Source organism: Echinococcus granulosus (genome assembly GCF_000524195.1).
Source record: "Echinococcus granulosus chromosome Unknown EG_S00128, whole genome shotgun sequence".
Lineage (NCBI taxonomy): Eukaryota > Metazoa > Platyhelminthes > Cestoda > Cyclophyllidea > Taeniidae > Echinococcus > Echinococcus granulosus.
In genome coordinates, this window is record NW_020170508.1 from 154,556 (window position 1) to 172,540 (window position 17,985).

The 17,985-nt window shown below is 43.7% G+C and overlaps 3 protein-coding genes across 3 annotated transcripts in view; 2 read left to right on the top strand and 1 right to left on the bottom strand. All coding sequences in view use genetic code 11, as the record gives it.

Annotated features, from left to right (window-relative positions):
* EGR_09023 (FACT complex subunit) overlaps positions 1 to 2,292 on the bottom strand; it is a gene marked incomplete at both ends in the record, with an annotated part of 10,601 nt that extends 8,309 nt beyond the window's left edge. Inside the window, 6 exons of the mRNA XM_024498272.1 lie at positions 941 to 1,046; positions 1,116 to 1,379; positions 1,416 to 1,567; positions 1,608 to 2,072; positions 2,104 to 2,193; positions 2,227 to 2,292. Coding sequence (XP_024347327.1) covers positions 941 to 1,046; positions 1,116 to 1,379; positions 1,416 to 1,567; positions 1,608 to 2,072; positions 2,104 to 2,193; positions 2,227 to 2,292 — 1,143 coding nt within the window. The remainder of the gene's footprint in view (positions 1 to 940; positions 1,047 to 1,115; positions 1,380 to 1,415; positions 1,568 to 1,607; positions 2,073 to 2,103; positions 2,194 to 2,226) is intronic.
* A 1,809-nt stretch (positions 2,293 to 4,101) lies between these two features.
* On the top strand, positions 4,102 to 7,132 carry EGR_09024 (HIV Tat-specific factor; the record flags this gene model as incomplete). The annotated part of the gene is made up of 6 exons (XM_024498273.1): positions 4,102 to 4,728; positions 4,764 to 4,955; positions 5,033 to 5,202; positions 5,279 to 5,375; positions 5,833 to 5,922; positions 6,755 to 7,132. The coding sequence occupies 6 exons, from the start codon at positions 4,102 to 4,104 to the stop codon at positions 7,130 to 7,132; spliced, it is 1,554 nt and encodes a 517-aa protein (XP_024347328.1).
* A 1,069-nt stretch (positions 7,133 to 8,201) lies between these two features.
* Positions 8,202 to 17,468, top strand: EGR_09025 (WD repeat domain phosphoinositide-interacting protein; the record flags this gene model as incomplete). The annotated part of the gene is made up of 12 exons (XM_024498274.1): positions 8,202 to 8,329; positions 9,526 to 9,605; positions 9,656 to 9,822; positions 11,499 to 11,696; positions 14,077 to 14,273; positions 14,860 to 14,985; positions 15,128 to 15,487; positions 15,560 to 15,667; positions 15,775 to 15,840; positions 16,433 to 16,507; positions 17,116 to 17,264; positions 17,341 to 17,468. 12 exons carry the CDS (start codon positions 8,202 to 8,204, stop codon positions 17,466 to 17,468), a joined length of 1,782 nt encoding a protein of 593 aa, XP_024347329.1.
* Positions 17,469 to 17,985: the final 517 nt, after the last annotated feature.

Sequence of the window (17,985 nt, forward strand, 5' to 3'; positions counted from 1 at the left end):
GCGGGGTAACTAGCTGAATGTCAACTCAGAACCTGGATGGAGATCGACAGTACAACGAAAACAATCTACATTCAAATTCTTATTGCATGATGGAAGAGAAAAAACGCTATGACTGACCTAAGGGTGGATAAGGACGATCTCAGCAAAGGAACACGGACAGTGCAATAGCGAGTCCGACTCTCAAAAAGGAAGTCGAAAATAGGAATAAATAGGAATTGAAGCTCAACAAGGTAAGTTGCGGTTTTAGTGCAATATCTCCCTGACTAATGACAAAGATAACTATTCCAAAGACGTGATTTCACTTCAGGGAAAGAAGGTTCCAAGCGCTCGGCTATTCCCTGTCTCAGTATTACAACATCCGTACCATATTTAACCAAAGCACTTAGAATCATTCCATGTGAAACCATTTACTGAGTGTCACATATGTGCAACGTCCCCACCTCATCAGTGTGAGCCCGGCTTTAAATACATGCAAAGAAGTGCATGATGAATAAACTCCATACACGCCTCAACGTCACATACGTGTGTCGGCCCATGAAATTCTCTATTCCACCTAGGACGTTATGAATGCTGCCTGAAGAAATCAAGCGCAGTCAGTATCATGAGAATAATAAAACGAGTGAACTGTGGTGGCCGAAGCCAGTGCAGGAAACAAATGAAATAAGCAAAGTTTAATTCATTAGTGGCAGGCATGTCGATAAGGAACCTAGGTAAGGTACCATGCTAGAAAAAAGGGCAACCAGATGGGAAGATAAACCTTGTTTGAAATTCGACAGACAACGCACAATTTTTCAGTCGAAATTGCCACAATTTGAGCCAAGAAAACCAGCCACGGCAAGACGAGCAAGAAAAGCGTAGCCAAAATCCGAGAATCTCAAACTTGAATGGCAAAACCTAATGAAATGAACCTCCTTGCAATAATTCTAAACAAGCGACCCACCTGAAATCCCAGGTTGATGTTGATGGACATGCCTTCGCGGAAAACTGCGGAGCTCTTCGGACCGATAACGTAGTTCCCATCGCGAAACTCAATGCCAGTTACAAAACTAGACAAAAGGAGCTCATGATCTCACGTCTTTTGAACAAAAATTCACCTTTAACAAGAATAAACCCACCCGAAGGTTCGAATCAGCTTATCGACGAGCTCAGGATGATCCACTTTCACCTTATTGACAATCGTATTGTAAAAATTGGAAAATACAACACCCGGTTTCATCTGTTCAATAGCCCAGTCGAGTAGGTTGTGCAGGTACTCGTAATAAGTCGACTGCTTGGCATTGGGATTGACGATGAGAGTTCGGACAACGTTGGAACAGTAGGACCGATATCGAACTCCCAGTGAACAAATAATAGTCCCGAAATGCATCGGCTTTTTGTCACTAAAAAATAATTGAATTTAGGCAGAAAGGGCATACTTTTCGGCGCTAAATTTAAGATTGTAACTGCCACCACTCTGAATGATTGGATCATAGCAGATCTCAAGGAACTCCTGTTCATAACCCCTTGTCAGGTCCCTATTCTTCAAGGCCTCCTGACAACCATCTGACAGGCTTTGATGAGACACTTTCTACAGACGCAAAAAATTACATTTACTTGGCAAAACACACCTTGTCGTCATCGATCACATCCATTATCTTCTCTTTAAGATGTTTCGAAAAGAGAATACAAGTAACTTCACTGGCTTTCCTGAGATACTGCACTTCAACCTCCTCTTTGGCAGCAAAAAACTGACTAAACATCAAAGAACTGTCGACGACTTCCTTCGCTTTTGACTTCAGAGTCGAAGCGACAGACTTAGAAAATTCACTCTCGGAGTTGCGTTCAATCTCCTTCGAGAAGACACCCAACTTATCTCCATTCCCGCTTGACAAGAAGTCCTTGGCAAGAAGGGCCACATTTGCCTTGTCTGCATCATCTTGAGACCTCGTTAGTAATGTAAAAGTCAGGTTCTCAACACCAGAGGAATTCAAAGGCTTCAAGAATTCAACTTTCTTTCTGCTACTAAGAATGGTTATGCCCTTCTTGGCGATAAGCATTGCCGTTTCTTGCAGTTCATAGCCAAAAAAATAAGTCTACCAAGAGCTAAGATCCAAAATGCATTACCTGTGTAGATATCGTTTTACCGTAAATGTCTTCTGATTTACCGTTGAGCACAAGAAAAGCGTCCACGTCAGAGAAGTTGCTTTGCGGAGACTAAAAATTTATTAATAAGGTAACCCACATTACCTCCCATTGTTCGTAAAAACGTTTGATACGTGAGGCAAAAAGTTTAACATCCAACGAAGCAGTCATATTTTGATTTTACGAACAGGGCGCCGAACTCAATATGCTAACCCGACAAATTTTTTGTCCAATCAACTTCCAGTATATGTGCCACCTATAGAGGCTGAAGTTTAGTAAAGGAAAAGCGCAAAAGAATGACTTCCTCATTTGAAAACATGGCATTGTAATATTTGTCAAAAAACTCCTAACAATAGGCATATCGCTCCTCCTGATAGATGCTCCTGGTTTGATGCTGGTAATACCAACTACTTTTCTACGATAAAAATAAAAGAAACTGCATCCTAAATCATAAACTGAAACAGGGCCTAGCATGCGCTAAAAAAGGATACAGACTATATAATGCCGCAAGAGGCCTTAAGATACCAAAATGTAGCTATTAAAACACAGGATTGTGCTTTGGACGATTTAAACCGAGTGATGGAGAGATAGCCGCCTAAAATTCTTAAAATAATAGCTTTTCTGTTTTTACCTAGGTAAAGTTTTATTTTTTGACAAACATTTACCCTCATGATATGTTGAAACCGCTTGACATAAAGCAATGCGAATAAAACATTAGAATTTTTCTTGTTTAGGAAGTAGTAAAACAGCACGATTTAAATGCATCAAAAGTGTAGTTGCAGCTCTTTGGTACTCTACTGAAAGTGGGGGAGGCTACAGTTTTGGAGCAGAATTCGTATATTCGACATGCAGAATGTATTAAGGCCACCGGAGTGGCCTGGAGGTCAGCCCACCTGGCGAGGTGCAATAGTCAACAGAAAGTAGCCCTTTGCCGAAATCGACTGGTAAGCAAACGGTTTTTGTACAATTGTGATACTTTTAGAGCCCTTGACGATAAGTAGAAAAACGTTAGTGCTAAGAAAACAGCCTTACCTGAATTTGATAATCATTTGTTGAAAAAAAACAACTCATTGTACGAATTAGTTGTTTGCAAAGAAGATCTAGAGTACATTTTACCCTACACGAACCATCACTTAGGAACCCTCATTTTCTAAACATGTAGGTACATTATCCAGAAGTGCATGTTACCTTTTTTTAGTTTTAATTATAGGTCACTTAATGTATAAAACTTTGATGTGTCGGTATGCAGTAAATAACAATATGGGTCTATTGTGTTAAGTTATTTACAAAAATTGTATAAAGTGGCGCGTGATCAGAACCTTGCGTCTGGCCATTGGTGGTGTGGGTTATGGAATATCGGCTTCTTCATATTTACTTGGCTGATGGACTCTAAGTTTTGTTTACTGCAAATAAGAGTTTTCTGTCATCAATGTATTCACCTGTTTTAATCCCACGAAAAGTTGTGTGTTTAGTCGTGCATGTCTAATTTGGAAAGGTACTTCTGATTCTTCACATCCCTTAATCATAGTTTCTTATGCATGACTGACATCTTTGTCCATATAGGCCTTGCTCTTTTTTTTCGCTACTACGTTTGCATGTGACTAGTACTTGACAAGTGTACAACACTTTTATGCCCAGCATTTTCCTTACCGCCTTTTTAATAGTGTATAGCCTTGGAGACTTCAAGGTTCTTGTTATCCATGTAGTTGAAAATCTTCTTTGTGGATTTTGTCTGAGTTGTATTTACCCTCGCTTTTTTTTAGACAAAGTTTTTAACCTGTAATTTTTCCTTTTATGGTGCTCAGTAATCTGTAGATCTGTTTGGGTTTCATTTTCTTAACGAAACCATTTTTCATGTACCATGCTCTTAGAAATTTTGTGTACGCAGTTGTTGTACCTTTTATCTCATCTTTACTCACAGTTTCGTTTTTAAACCACATTTTCAGTGCGTTCGAAAAGTGAAGCTTTTTAAGCGTTACGATGTCGTCGGCGATCCGAGAATCCAATGAGGAGTTTGAAGATCAGTTTCGACTTCAACAGGAGGCTGCCGAGCGTGAAAAGCTCGCTGGTAGTCAGACCAAAAAAACACGCGTCGATGATGATGGTACTGTAATGGAATGGGACGAGGAGAAGCGGGCATGGTTCCCGAAAATCGATGACGATTTTATTGCATCTTATCAGATGAACTTTGGTGTGCAAAACGAACAAGAGAGTGCCCACACAGCTTGGCGCCAATTTGCCGCCCAAGTCGAAAAGTTAAAGGCCGAACGGGGGGATGAGGATGAGGAAGTGAAAAAGGCTGTTGCTTCTCTGGGTGAATACTATCGGTCGCCTGCTTATAGGGCTTGGTACGATGAGTACCAAAAGCGGCAGGAAGATGCGAAAGAAGAGGAACGAGTGCGTCTTGAAACGAAACATCGGCCGCAAAAGGTCGTGGAAGTTTCAGCAGATGATGCCTTGAAACGCGCTGAAGAGGAACAGAGGCTAGGTGTCCCGATCGCCAAATCGGAGACGGAAAAAGTAAAGGCTACTCAACCGGAGGGAGAAACCTCCTCAGACGGTCATTCAAGGAAGAGGAAGAAGAAGGGTGCCCCAGAGTGGTATGAGGTAAACCAGTAGTAGCTCAACACCCCTTCCTTTAGATAACCGACGATAAGAACACCCATGTTTACGTGTCAGGTCTTCCGTCAACCATAACGGAGGCAGAATTCACGGCTTTGATGTCCAAATGTGGCATAATTATGAACGATCCGTTGACGGATAAGTTGAGGATTAAATTGTACCGTGACGAGGAGGGTAAACCCAAGGGTGACGGTCGTTGCTGCTACATTAAGGTGCGTCGTGCGAAAACACTATCACCTTTATTAAATGAAAGTGAAAATGGTCTTTTGATCCCAACATTAACCTTTAGATTGAATCAGTTGACCTAGCGCTGCAGATATTGGATGGACTGCAATACGAACCCGGCTACATTCTACATGTGGAACGTGCGAAATTCCAACCCAAAAAGGATTTTGACTATACCAAACATCGTCGGTTAACGGCAAAGGAGAAGAAGAAATTTAAGCAGAAGCAGGAAAAGTGAGTGTGCAGCGCATCACACTAGCTCCTTAAAGATGAAATGCCCCCGTTGGAGCTGATAGGTACATCTTTTTAGCCTCTTTAAGTGGAAACCGGATGCAAATAAACTCATCCGGGGCAAGAAGGAACGTGTAATCATCCTACGAAGCGTCTTCGACGAGAAAGACCTTGGAGTAGGTTAAACAGATGTAATTTTATTTTTTTGCCTTCTTAATTTAGCAGTGATTTCTTAGGAATTGAGACGGGAGAGGTAAGAATAGAGGTAGTAGCCTTGAATTCCAATCCCACATGGTCGTTTTCAAGTTATTTTGTGTAAGATATGTCGCTATTTGGAGATTACGGGGGCTTTTGGAGTCGAGCATAAAAGTGGTCCGGTGTTGTGGCATCAAACCAATGCCTTACAGCCGTTCTGGTAATCTTAATAGAGTAGACATTTCATAAGTCCTCGTGCGACATTGTCAACAACAAGGAAGGGCCGAGGAATAATTCTCTCTCCACGGTTCGAAAGTGTTCTCTACTAATTTCAAAATGGAGGAGAGCAGCTTATTCCTGGTGCAGTGGTTTTGAAAAATTGCTTATTTGTTAGGCCCTTACTGTATTGCTTTCTCCTGCCCCCCCCCTCCCCTACAGCTGGACGTCAGCCTTATTCCGGAGATTCGAGAGCGCGTGCGGACTCAGTGCGCCAAAGTGGGTGTTATCAAGAAGATTGTTGTCTACGATGTGAGTTTACTTTTCTTCCTTTTCACCGCCCTCTATATCAGGCAAACATGGATTGTTACTCTGCTGGTTTGAATGCCTATACTTTTAGTTGATGAGGAAATTCAAGTCGAGAATTTGGGTTGGTTCAGTAGATAATAATTTCCACCAAACGTTGTTATTTATGCGTCGAGGGTGTCTGAAATTAACAATTTATGCGATTTATAGTCTTTCTTTGGTCTAGAGTCCAGCATTGTTGAATGAAGGGAATTTGTTTTGCTAATCTCCACATTTGACCTAAACTAACCTGTTGAATGATGTATCTTTGAACGAGGCCGTTAAACACCTTTTTTGACGTCTGGATTATCCCTGGAAGGTGTTATAACTCAGAGAAGAGCTGTACGATTAGTAGCATAGAAGTGGCAAGAGCTGAGCTGCCGTTTCGGACTTCCGGTAGTCCACAAAGGTCCTACCGACTGGGCAATCAAGTATCCCTTTGAAGTCTGAGAGGGCGAAACTAGAATCTAGGGTCCAGAAAGGTTAACAATATTAGTGGAGCCTATTCAACTTGAAATAACTAATCAAGTGTTTTTTTGCCCCAACTTGTAACAGACCAATCAAATCGCCGTCCTCTGGCCTGGCTTTATAGAGTGTTCCGAGCGGTCCGATTAAAATTTTTTTCTCGACCACTCCACCTTGAAAGAGGCTAGTCAAAGGAACAAGTATAAGATCGAGGAGCCAGACTAGTGATCTGCAGGAAAATCGTTATTCATTGGTATTTTGTGATGTGAAAACAAATTGGAATCAAGTAACATCTCTCAAAGTCGACCTCGTCTTCCTTTTCACTTTGTTATAGACCAATCCTGAAGGTGTAGTCTCAGTAACCTTTAGCACACCAGAGGAGGCAGACGTAGCGGTGGGCTTTCTGGACAAGGCTCTCTTCACCTACCGAGCACCAGCTGTCGAAGGCGCCAATGACAGTGGAGGTCAGCGGACTCGACAGCTGCGCGTCGAGCGATGGGATGGGCGCGAGCGTTTTGATAAGTGTGGCGAAAGTGCAGAGGCAGAGGCAGAGCGGTTGGAACGGTGGAATCGATTCATTGGTGAAGATCCCGATGCTGACGATGGCGACGGAGACGGTAGTGAGAGGTCTGGTGTTGATGATGTTGAAGCAACGGATACGGATGAAGAGCTGGAGGCGAGGTGTGGTGATTCGGGTGCAGAAACGGAGTGATTTGAGCAGTCGCAATGTAAAAAGGAATACGATAAATGAGTCTGATCTATTTTAAGTTCCTTATTTATTGTTCAGGCTGCATATTGGAGTGTGTATTCTCCTATTCAGGGGCTTCTTCCTTTTCGAAAAGTCGTAGTGATAGGGCGTCTTCCTGTGTGGACTCCATTGAATATCGAAATTTGGTGTTGATATTCTGGCTACTATAAGCTTGGTAGACGAGGAGAAATGGTTGCAAACCCATTGAGGAATTTTTATCTTGGGGTGTGAGTGGGTAGCGCGATTGGCAGAGCTAGCTCGGTTTGGTGCCGAGGTGGAGGCGGCTTCTCCTCTATAAGTGCTGGCCTTACTGAACAATCGCTCGAAGAGGTTAGCATCAGCAACAAGGGGAACAGGTAGGATTCTTCCAGTGTAAAAAACGGCTGAAATAAATATTCCATTCTTTTGCATAGCAAAATAGGAATAAGTTTCGAATTTTTGATATTGTGGTGATTTACTGCCAGAGCAGAGTTGCTTTCTAATGATTCTGGTAGGTAAAACCAAGCTAAGTGCAAATTTGAATTTTATGAGCATTCATGACTAGGGAGTAGGAAAGTGGATTTACCTTATTGTCATTTAAACTCTCTGAATTAGTTATCTGTGGAAGTTCGAGCAATCACAATGAAGGGACTGATGTAACGCCTCCCGTCGCTTTTATTCCCAGCTTAGTCATCTATCAGACTTTAATTTTAGCTGCCAAAAAAGGATAAGGGGGTCTAATTTACTTTCGCAGAGCGGTTATTTTCAAATGTCGTTTTAAGGCTGCGATGCATGCCCTCAATCCATCCCAATCCGACGGTGCTTTATTTACAAATTTAGTTCCTGAAGGGATATATGGAAAAAGCGGTTAATTAATGGGTTTTGCAGTGCTTTTGTGTAACACTTATGTTGTTTGAATTTGCCTTTCAGGGAGGAGGCAAGCAGGAAATTGGAACCTTGTAACGGGATCGTCCTCTCCCTTACCTAGTGACTGCGGCTCCCCTCCTTCTTGAATATTGTATTTTCCCTATACATCTTGTCGTCTTTAATAAAGATGTCCAAAGCAAACCAACCGGGCTCGTCTAGCAACGCTAAAAATCGGGAAGCGGAGACCGAGGAGTCTCGCTCCACATTTGAACATCATCACAAGGTGGGCCAGTGCGCTTCCTTGCAGCGGGACATGTACTTCTAGTTTGTACCTAAATTAATATTTAATCCAAGTGAAACAAGCCTAGTATGTGATTATACCAGGCTCTAACAAAGAAATAGATATGGCACGTGTGACAAACTTTACCCAAAACATAGCTAAGCTGGACAGAAAGGGTGAAGGGGTGCAGGTGTTAGTTCTAACCTAGCTTGGAAAATTCTATTCTTTATAATAGATTTTGAAAATTTTGGATGTTAGAGCTAAATGAAGACTTTTTACTATGATTGAGCAAGAAATCAATAGTGCTAGGCTTTCCCGGCAAATCTCACCAGGGTGACTGAGGAGTATTAAGGCCAGTAGACAAGCTCTTAGCAAAAAAACACCTTAAAGTTTGCCTTACTCTATGCTTGGTTACACAGGGTATTAAGTTCACGGATAATGTTAGTAGACTCGGTCCCTTGGACAACAGTATGTAGCTGATTCCTTATTACTAGATCTTCTTATGACTTTGAATAGAATGGGTGCGTTGTGTAAAAAAGTACGTGACACTCGACATTTTGTTGCTGTTTTGTCACTATGATCACCATGTCACAATATCAGTGACGTTTAAATTTATTGAAGAGTGACAATGAAGAGAAAAATAAAACTTGTGAACCGAACCACGGGTCTATCATTCGTAATCGGTGTTTTAAAAAAGATGACATGTCTAAACAAATCGATTTTTACAGCACTATTAGTAATAATGCTTAGTGTACTGTAGAAGCACAAAACAAAAACTTATGTAAAGTCAACCTAACAAAATGTCTTTAGCTTGCGAAGGGAAATTCTGTGGCATTGCATTTTATTCTTACAAATATGAATTGATTTTTTCCAATTATCAGATTGTTGGAAAACCCCTTTTAAAATTGTTATAATAGTGTGTTTCAAACGTATTTTATGCGGTCTCATTTATACCGGTGTTCTAACAGCTGGGAGTACAGAGTTGTAAGACGAAGTTATGGCTGGGAGCATTTCGATGAGTATGGGTGACGACACGCCCATTCTCTTTGCTGAATTTAATCAGGATTTTACGCAAGTTTTCTCTTCTTTGTAGTAACACGTTTTGATGCCTTTCTTAATAGTGTATGTTTGGTTCAGTTGTTGCACTTTGATATATTTACTGGCAATTTACATGGGAGTCAATAAACTCAAGACTTCCAAGTTCACTTTCGCATCATTCCGTCTGTTTTAGAACGCTGTGCATTGGAACACGGCACGGTTACAGTCTGCTGTCGACAGATAATCACGAAGTTCTAGAGACTTACAGTGTTAGTAAGTTTTCATCACATTCTTTTTTCGAATATTGTGTTCCTTTATTCCAGATGGTGAACCAATGTGTCTCGTGGGCCGTCTCTTCACCAGCAACTTGGTCGTTCTCGTTTCCCTCCATGATATGCGCAAACTGTTGATCTTTCATTCTCGTCGTGATTCTCTTATCTGTGATTACCGCTATACCAACACCATCCTGTCTGTCAGAATGAATCGTCAAGTGAGTCCATAACGGTTATGATCCTCGTTTCTGTTTTTCCCACAAAACAAGTGTTTGCTCTCAAATTTGTTCCCTTGAATTCCATATCACAAGCCTAATCATAAATTTGACGTTATTTAAAAGAAATCACGGGTAAGTCATCAGGCTGACGTCCAGCTTTTGAACATTTTATTGTCTGGTCGTTTTGTTCCTTTAGTCTAATGGCTGAATTTTCTGATAACTTCCGGCCAAACTGCTCAGAAATTGACCGTTGAGGTAGGTGCCGGAACATTTTCCTTTGGAAGGCCATGAATAGGTATATCCGTATCTCAAGAAAGCTAAGTTATCTCAGCTGCCTGCTCGACGAATCGGAAGTCATTTAGGCGTTCTTTACCACCCCGCTCGGCATTTTCAAGTTTCTTTTGAAGTGCCTAGGTGGTGAGTAAGGGGTTGTGTTATCCTGATAATCTCCTGATACCTATTGAGAAAATTGCAAATCTTTGGGTACTTTTGTCCAGTGGAAACTTGGTTCCTTAAATCCACTTTTAGGGTCTTGTTCTTGATCGTTTTATCCTGTACCTGAGGTCTCACCCTGTTTGTAGAGGTGAGCTGAGTTTTTTCCTCATTCGCAAACTTTAAATAAGATTTAGTTTTTCAAGGAGGAACACTGCGTCAGTACTGGCCTGACGAAATTGCATTCATGTGACAGAAAGGCCACCAGCTTACTTAACAGCGACGGGGGGATTACGTCGCCTAGGTCGTGTTACGGAGGCCTGAACGATCCTCATTTTGTAATTCACTTCGTATGCAAATCGAACTGCTCAGTCGATTACTGCTACGAAAGGAGAGAATCGTTCTGTTCCAGTCGGATTATTTTTTCAGTTTCGGTCCTGTCCGGGCACGTATCTAGGCTACCTTTTCGGGCTTATCCCATATGCTATAAAGGAATCATTTTTTTGCTGAGCACTGAATTAATCCTTTTTGGTCGTACGAATCCTGAAGGTAAATGCAGAATTCTGCCATCTCGTACTACTCCACAATTACGTCAGTTTGTGTCCCTTCATTTCTTCCCTTAAGAAAGGGAAATTTAGGTCGTGACTGCAATATTTCATATGGCACAAGGGACGGAGTGAGAGGGATTATTTCGGCTGGACCTTCTAAGTTTCTGTCATGTCCTACTCTCCCAGTTCTCCCCGAAGGTATTAAAGGTTTATGCCTGACTATAACTTCATCACAAATTTACAGGATCAGTAAACTGTTGATGGAGGTGATCTGAAACCCCTGGGAGTGAAAAGCCTGTGTAGTTGAGCGTTCAGCCTAGCTTATTCCAAGTTCTCCACCCCATTCTGACTGAGCTTCAACGTCTATACCTGTATAGTGGCTAATCGAAAGTGGCTGAGCTGTCATACCTGCCTAGCATTCCTAATTGCTGTTTACAGAGATGAGTTTGTCAGTGAAAATGTGTAGCCATTGGAATAGCCAATTCTTGGGGTATATACGGAAGTAAATAATTCCCGAATCGCTTCGGCCCCCAATCTTCTGTGTAATTGGATATGAAAGTGTCTCCAGTCCATCTGTAAGGCGGGGATAAGGAGAGGTGATTGTTGACGAGGCAGTGTAGACCTCCAATGCTTCGGATTGGTGAAATCTTGAAGCATTAAGTAGAGATGATAACAAAATCTCCCCTTCTACTGTAGCGGCTGGTAGTGTGTCTGGAGAATGAGATCTTCATCCACAACATCAGAGACATGACGGTGTTGCACCGGATAGAGGACACGCCGTCGAACCGCAACGGTGTTGTCGCCTTCTCCACCTGTCCTGACAAATGCCTCCTCGCCTACCCCGGGTCCAGTCGAGTGGGCACTGTCTACATCTTCGATGCGTCCACCTTTACGGTCTGTGGTTTTCTTTCTGTCTTGCTTTTTTGACATGTCTTGAAGTTCCTCCTTCTTTTCGAATTCACTTGCATCCAATACCCGTCCACCGACTTCAGCTTCATTCACCTCTGAGTCATCTACACATGACCTTTCCACTTATTCGTTCATTCCACCGATGGAAGATAACGCGTAATCGCCATCCGTTTATCCAGCCACCCGCACATCACTAATTCATCGCAGAGCCTTTAATTCACCCACCCATCATTAATTTAGAGAACAACGCGTTTTAGTTGATCCTGCCATTTTCGATCATTTAGCCGTCCTTTCATCTTTCACCGCTCTAGCCCTCTCTCTGCGTCGGCATTTATGGAAGATTTTCCTCCCCTTTTCGTCATTTTTAACTTCCTGGAGGAGCAAGTTAATGTGGAATCGAAAGTAAACCTTCGCTTTGATTAACTGCGTGCATGTGTGTGTACCTGTGAATTCGTACTTTTAGGGGTCACATTCACATGACAACCGTGTACGAGAGCGAGGAATAGACCTGCAGTGTTTTTCCTCCTCATTTCGAATGAGGATGAGGATGAGATAGGAATGTTGGCTTTACTTTGGGGCTTCACGATATTTGGTCGTACGAAAATGGGATCATTGGGAATGCGTTGTTCGGCGGTTTATTTGGGGCTGACGTTAACTTTGCGTTTTCCGTCCAGAGTTAGTCTATGTGGCCATGGCGCCTCGCATACATTCATTTCTCTGGCCACGACCGCCTGGCTTATTTCGTCCATCTCCCTTTATTCAGTGGCCTGATTGGCGTATCTACCTTGGAACCAACTTATCCATTCTTCTGCCCCCTTAACCTTCGTCTTCATCCATCCTTACTAGCCTTGTCCGTAGCTCGTATCCATCCACCCACCTCATTTTTCAAGCGGTTCAGTTTCCCTTGAGATCGGTAAATGTGTGGTTCATGGTTTTATTGACAGTAACATGTCATCTGCTTAGGTCGCCTGGCGCTGCGGGAGATGGAGATGGTCGACAACTAAGACACGATGCATATACGTGGTGACTTTACCACACTCGTTGACGGGGTCTGTTGCCGAAATCATTTGGTTGTTCCACCAATCGTAATCATTCTCAGATGGAGCTCATCGGGTCAGAAACTCGGGGAGTTAGATGTATGTAGCGCTGACCAGACCTCATCTTAGACTCTGCTCATTTAAACTTGCCTCAACTGTCACGTTGGTGTGACCGCAGATCAGGCATCCCGAGCGTTTCTAACGCATTCAGGGGTGAAGGTTACGTGTGATTGGGGGAGCTTCAGTTGTCACGTCTGTGTTTGTGTGTTTACCAGCTGGTCATGTTCTCGCCTCGACAAACGGATTTCGTTTTTCTTTCACTCTTTTGATAATTTGCCTAGCTATCTAATCTTTGAAATGTCTAGAATAGTGGTGACTTTGAGGCGTGGTGTTGGAAGTGCCGGTATTGGTGGTGGTGATGAACCTCCATTCCATTTCTTCAGCATTCACTCAATCTTCTAACTTTCCATTCGGCCTTGTTCAATCCATCCCTTATCCAACAACCCTGTTTGCGTCATTTGTGACCATTGCAAATGGGAGAAATGGAAGTAGAGTGGACAGTAGACTAGTCAGCTACTGATGCTTCATCCATCGTGATTATTTCCCTTCCATCGGTCCAACTGTTCGTAGGTATTGAATCCTCTCATCCACTTAATCGTCCGTCGTGGTCCTTTTCCTTCCCCTTGAATCCGCCTGTTTATCTGCCTATTCGGCTCTTACCCATTCCATCGTTCACCCTTCTCGGTCCATCTATTCAGGATCGTCACATCCAGCTATCCACATCAAATTCGTCAGTCCATCAATTGCCCTCAGATTCCGTATTCTCACATTATACCTATCTTGGATCTTTTCATCTACCCACTGGTCTCATCCGTCCTCTCATCCTGTATTCATTTAGTTGTTTGTTCTTCTCAGATCTACTTATTAATCTATTTGTCCCTCTTGCGCTCATGTGCCCGCCTCTCGAAACTGCAGTCCATTCTGGATTCTGCCATCTTTATCTTGCCAAGTTGTTGAAACCGCTCGAGTTGGTTTTGTAAGGGTTGATTCACCTCCAGTGGGGATGGCTACCGTCTCTCAAACATCCCTCCACTTGTTCAATCCCCCTCTCTCTGTTCCGCTCACACATCTGACAATCCATGCATCGCCTCATCCTGTATCTATCCACTCATCCATACATTAGTCACGTACTCTTCCCGAATCTACCTATTTAGCCGTCTACTCACCCCCAATCGCCTCACTCCCGACCAGTTTTATCTTCAATCGCCTATCATCTTCTCCGTCTCAGATCCATTCACTTCATTGAGTCATCCATCCATCCCTCATAGAGCATTCTCTCGACTCAAATCCTTTCATCTTCACAGAACGTCACATCTATCGCGGCACACGATGGACTGCTGGCAGCTCTCGCATTCAACGTGTCCTCGACCCTCCTCGCAACTGCTTCAGAGCGTGGCACAGTCGTCCGAGTCTTCTCCATTCCCGCTGGTGACAAATTGATGGAATTCCGGCGTGGTCTGGCCCGGTGCGTTCTTAGTCCACATTTATTTACCCGCATTTTTCCCGTCTTTCCCTGTCCCGCGGTACCTTTCTTTCATCCACCTAGAGTCCGAAGTCCGATCCCATTAGGACACTCTATCGATACTAGTCATTGTTTCCGTCAAACCCGATTTGTGGGGTACGTGAAATCACTGCTAGACTGTCTTGTAACTCCGCTGCTGTGTCGAATTGACCTTTCCACAGCCGTGCATAAGCTACCCTGGAGTCGGATGTTTTCCTCTCCTCCATCGTCGGTGCCAATTTGTGAAACCGCTTAAGTAAACAAATTGTTTGTGTAGACCCTGTAGGTACGTCAGCTGTCACGCTTTTACTTTGACCTGACAGGCGCCAACGTGAAACTACAAGTCTGAAATTGCATCGACCGAGATTTAAGTAGCATCTCGTTCTCCGATACCTGTTGCCTTCTCTGTTGCATTTCACGCATTTGCAAACCTTTTTCGAGGTACCACTGGATTTCGGCCCTTCGGTTCCACTTCTACAGTGTCTAGGGATCCCACTACTTTCCCTCCGATGTTTTATGGACACTGTTTTCCTTCCTTGTCTTTTATCAGCTACGCGTCTATTTGTTCCCTTAATTTCTCGACGGATAATCGATTTCTGGTGTGCGCAAGCAACACGGAGACCGTCCACGTCTTCAAGCTCTACGGGCCGGCTTCTCCCTCCTCATCTTCCTGCAAGTAAGTGAAGCATCAAGCAAAATTGAGGGGATTTGTCATTCTACACTGAAATGTGGTAGTTTTGTGGCAGTAGACGTTAGACGTCGAAATGCTAGTGTGATTTTGCGATTAGGTTCAGTTCATCCATCACCTTTCTTCACAGAGCCGAGGATAGTGCCTGCACACCAGGATCCTCCACGCATGGCAGCGACGCTAATGCCAGTTCTTCCACCGACGACGCAGCCTCTACTGGCAGTTGGACCGGCAGTCTAGTGAGCTGGGTTGGTGGAGCCTTGAAGGCAGGTGCTGCCTACCTCCCGAATCCCGTGGCGGAGGTCTTTTCACAAGACCGATCTTTCGCTTTCGCTTGGATTCCTTCTGCTGCTGCCAACTTGGCGAGTGTAAATTCACCCGCCTCCGTCAGTCACGTCACCGCCGCCACCGCGTCTCCTCACGGTGACGTTGAGCATGGAGGTAGTGGGCAAGTTGGCACAGCGTTCAAGAAGGCTGCTGCTCTTCTCTGGTGAGAAGGAAAAGAAAGTGACTGTTGGACCTATGTATTCATTCTTATCTTCTATTTTCCTTTTTTTTTCAGCCACGGTGACCAGTACCGACTTCTGGTGGCGGGATTGGACGGTTATCTCCACATCTTCACCTTTGATTCGGCCCGTGGGGGTGAGGCGACCCTGCTGCGAACTCAGAGGTGGGTGTCCGCGTAATTTTCTCACCCTGCTACGTCTAATCTTCTCCTCCTTCCTTTCTTTTCTACAATTTATACGGTGTGCTTTTGTATTCATCTTTTGTTTTCAGGCCTAGTGGTATCAAGAAGGCTGCGAGTTATCGACTGATTTACTCCAAAAATGTTAAATACTTGTCGTGAGTATAGTCGGTTGCTCTGACGTGATATCTATCTTGCCCATGGTAGATCAGATGGCTGGAAATGGAGGCCTATCCGAAGGTTTCTTCTTTTTTGCCTTCATTTCTCCTCCCCAGCCGTCTGGTTGTCTGGTCATCTAAGCACGCCTTTTCCCAGATTCCAATTATTTCACGTGTCCTGTTGCAGTTGTTGTCGCTTTTGTTTAACCCAATTTTCGGGTGTTGATTCGACTGTTTTTTTGAGGTAATGGAAGAGTCTTTTCAATTTAGGCCTTTTTTTCTCTATACGCTTGACGAAGAATAGGCAACCAATGAGTGTGCAGCGGCCTTGAGGCATTAGCCAATCAGGGAGGGCTTGCTTTAAGACTTCCTTCCGCTCTCCCTTAGAGCGTACTTTTTCTTTTGCAGCCTAGCCGATATCATATGCATAAGGTAAGCTGCGTCAGATGGTAAGATCTCTGTGAACTGGGAAAGAGTTGGACTAGTAAGGTGGCGCGCCTAGCGCCTCTTCGATTTGTGTAGTTGTGGGAGCGCGCCCTTTTTCGCCGTTTATCCACTTTTACAAACTTTTGTGTAAGATACATTTTTGTAGAAACGAGTACATTGAAAGGCGGAAGCGGAATGGGAAGAAGACAGTTGCATTCGATCCGTTGCCAGTGCTAGATGAGTAAGTAGCTACCAACATCCAGTGGAAATGCAGGTCTCTTGAAAAGCGTTAGTCAAGCACTGAATTTCGTCACTTGTTTTTTGTCTGAATTCGTATCTCTTGCAGGAATTTGCAAAATTGTGAGCGAATTGGAAATAGATATGCTTCAGCTGTACAATTGTTCATCGAGGATGCATTGTTTGGGGACAAGGAGTAAGTATCTGTGTAGTTAGTTGGTGGCAGCGATGTCATTGACACAGGAGCTAATCAAATGATTAGAAATGGGATTTTGATCCTCTTGTTGCGTTTTCGTCTCCCTCTCCTCCCCCACTCCGGTTCTACCCGTTCTGCCTTTTGTGTGTGAGAGTTATTCAGAAAAGAGAACTTGGAGCTTCGTGTTTCGGTGTTCTTGGGGCCCCCCAAGCTCCGCCTTTCACCATTTCTTTGTGTTTTTGGGGCTCACCTGCCTTCTTTTTTGGGAAAATTAAACGATCGCCTTTATCGCTAGGGCAGGCGTCTTCAAAACTCGGGTTATGCGGTCCCTGTGTGTCACTAATTGACACTCAAAACTTGCCCCTTGGCTTCCTTACCTCTAGAGTAGGCCTGTAAGACTGTGTTGCCTTTTTCAGCCTCATCGATTCGGGCAACGTGAGTCTCGCTCCTTCGGGTATCCCAGTTCAACAGCACAAACAGACTCAAGGATCCACAGATGCCGCCTCTTCTTCGCATCGTAGTTTCGCAGCTGTCGCCGGTTCAAGCATGGAGCCCTCAGCCAGTCGTGAGTTATCTATTTTAGATTTACTTTACTTAAATACACATCAGTAGCCATTGTTTTGTTTGTGGAATTGCTGCAGAGGATTTGCTGGCGACGGAGGTGATGCTGTTGGTCACCCCCTCGACTGCTCCTCAGGGTTACTGCTACGAAACGGAGTTCCCCACCATCCAGTCTTCTCACCACACTCCTTCGAGAAAAAAGTGTTAGCCGTGCGACTTATATTTGGTCTGTTTTTTATCCATGCCTTTAGAGCAATCGAAAAACGTTCCTTGTCATCCGCACCAGCAGGAGTAACGCTAGCGGTGGGGTGTATGTTGGATTCTTGCGGTCGCAAATGCGTGATAAGAGACAAGGTGCTTCATCCGTAAGTCACCCTGTTCCCTCTCTTCTCAGCTCTCAACTCTTCCATCTCGTTCCTCCATTTTGATTTCCGCTGTGTGTATGTTTGGCCGGGCAGCGGTTCTCTCCTCTGTGACATATTTTCCTGGACCTTTTCATGTTTTACCTTGGCGGACAATAGCTCTTCATGTATACGTTTGCGCTGGACACAACTATTGTCAATGTGTATGTGTGTGGGAGAGACAGTTCCATACGATTAAAGCTATTATTTGTTTAAAGTTTTTCTCTATTAGAACTTTTAGTTTCGGTAATTTGAATTTTGGGGTTCCTTAAAGTATAAATCTCTTTACGGCGTGAATGGTGACCAGCCTAAACTGGATTCCCC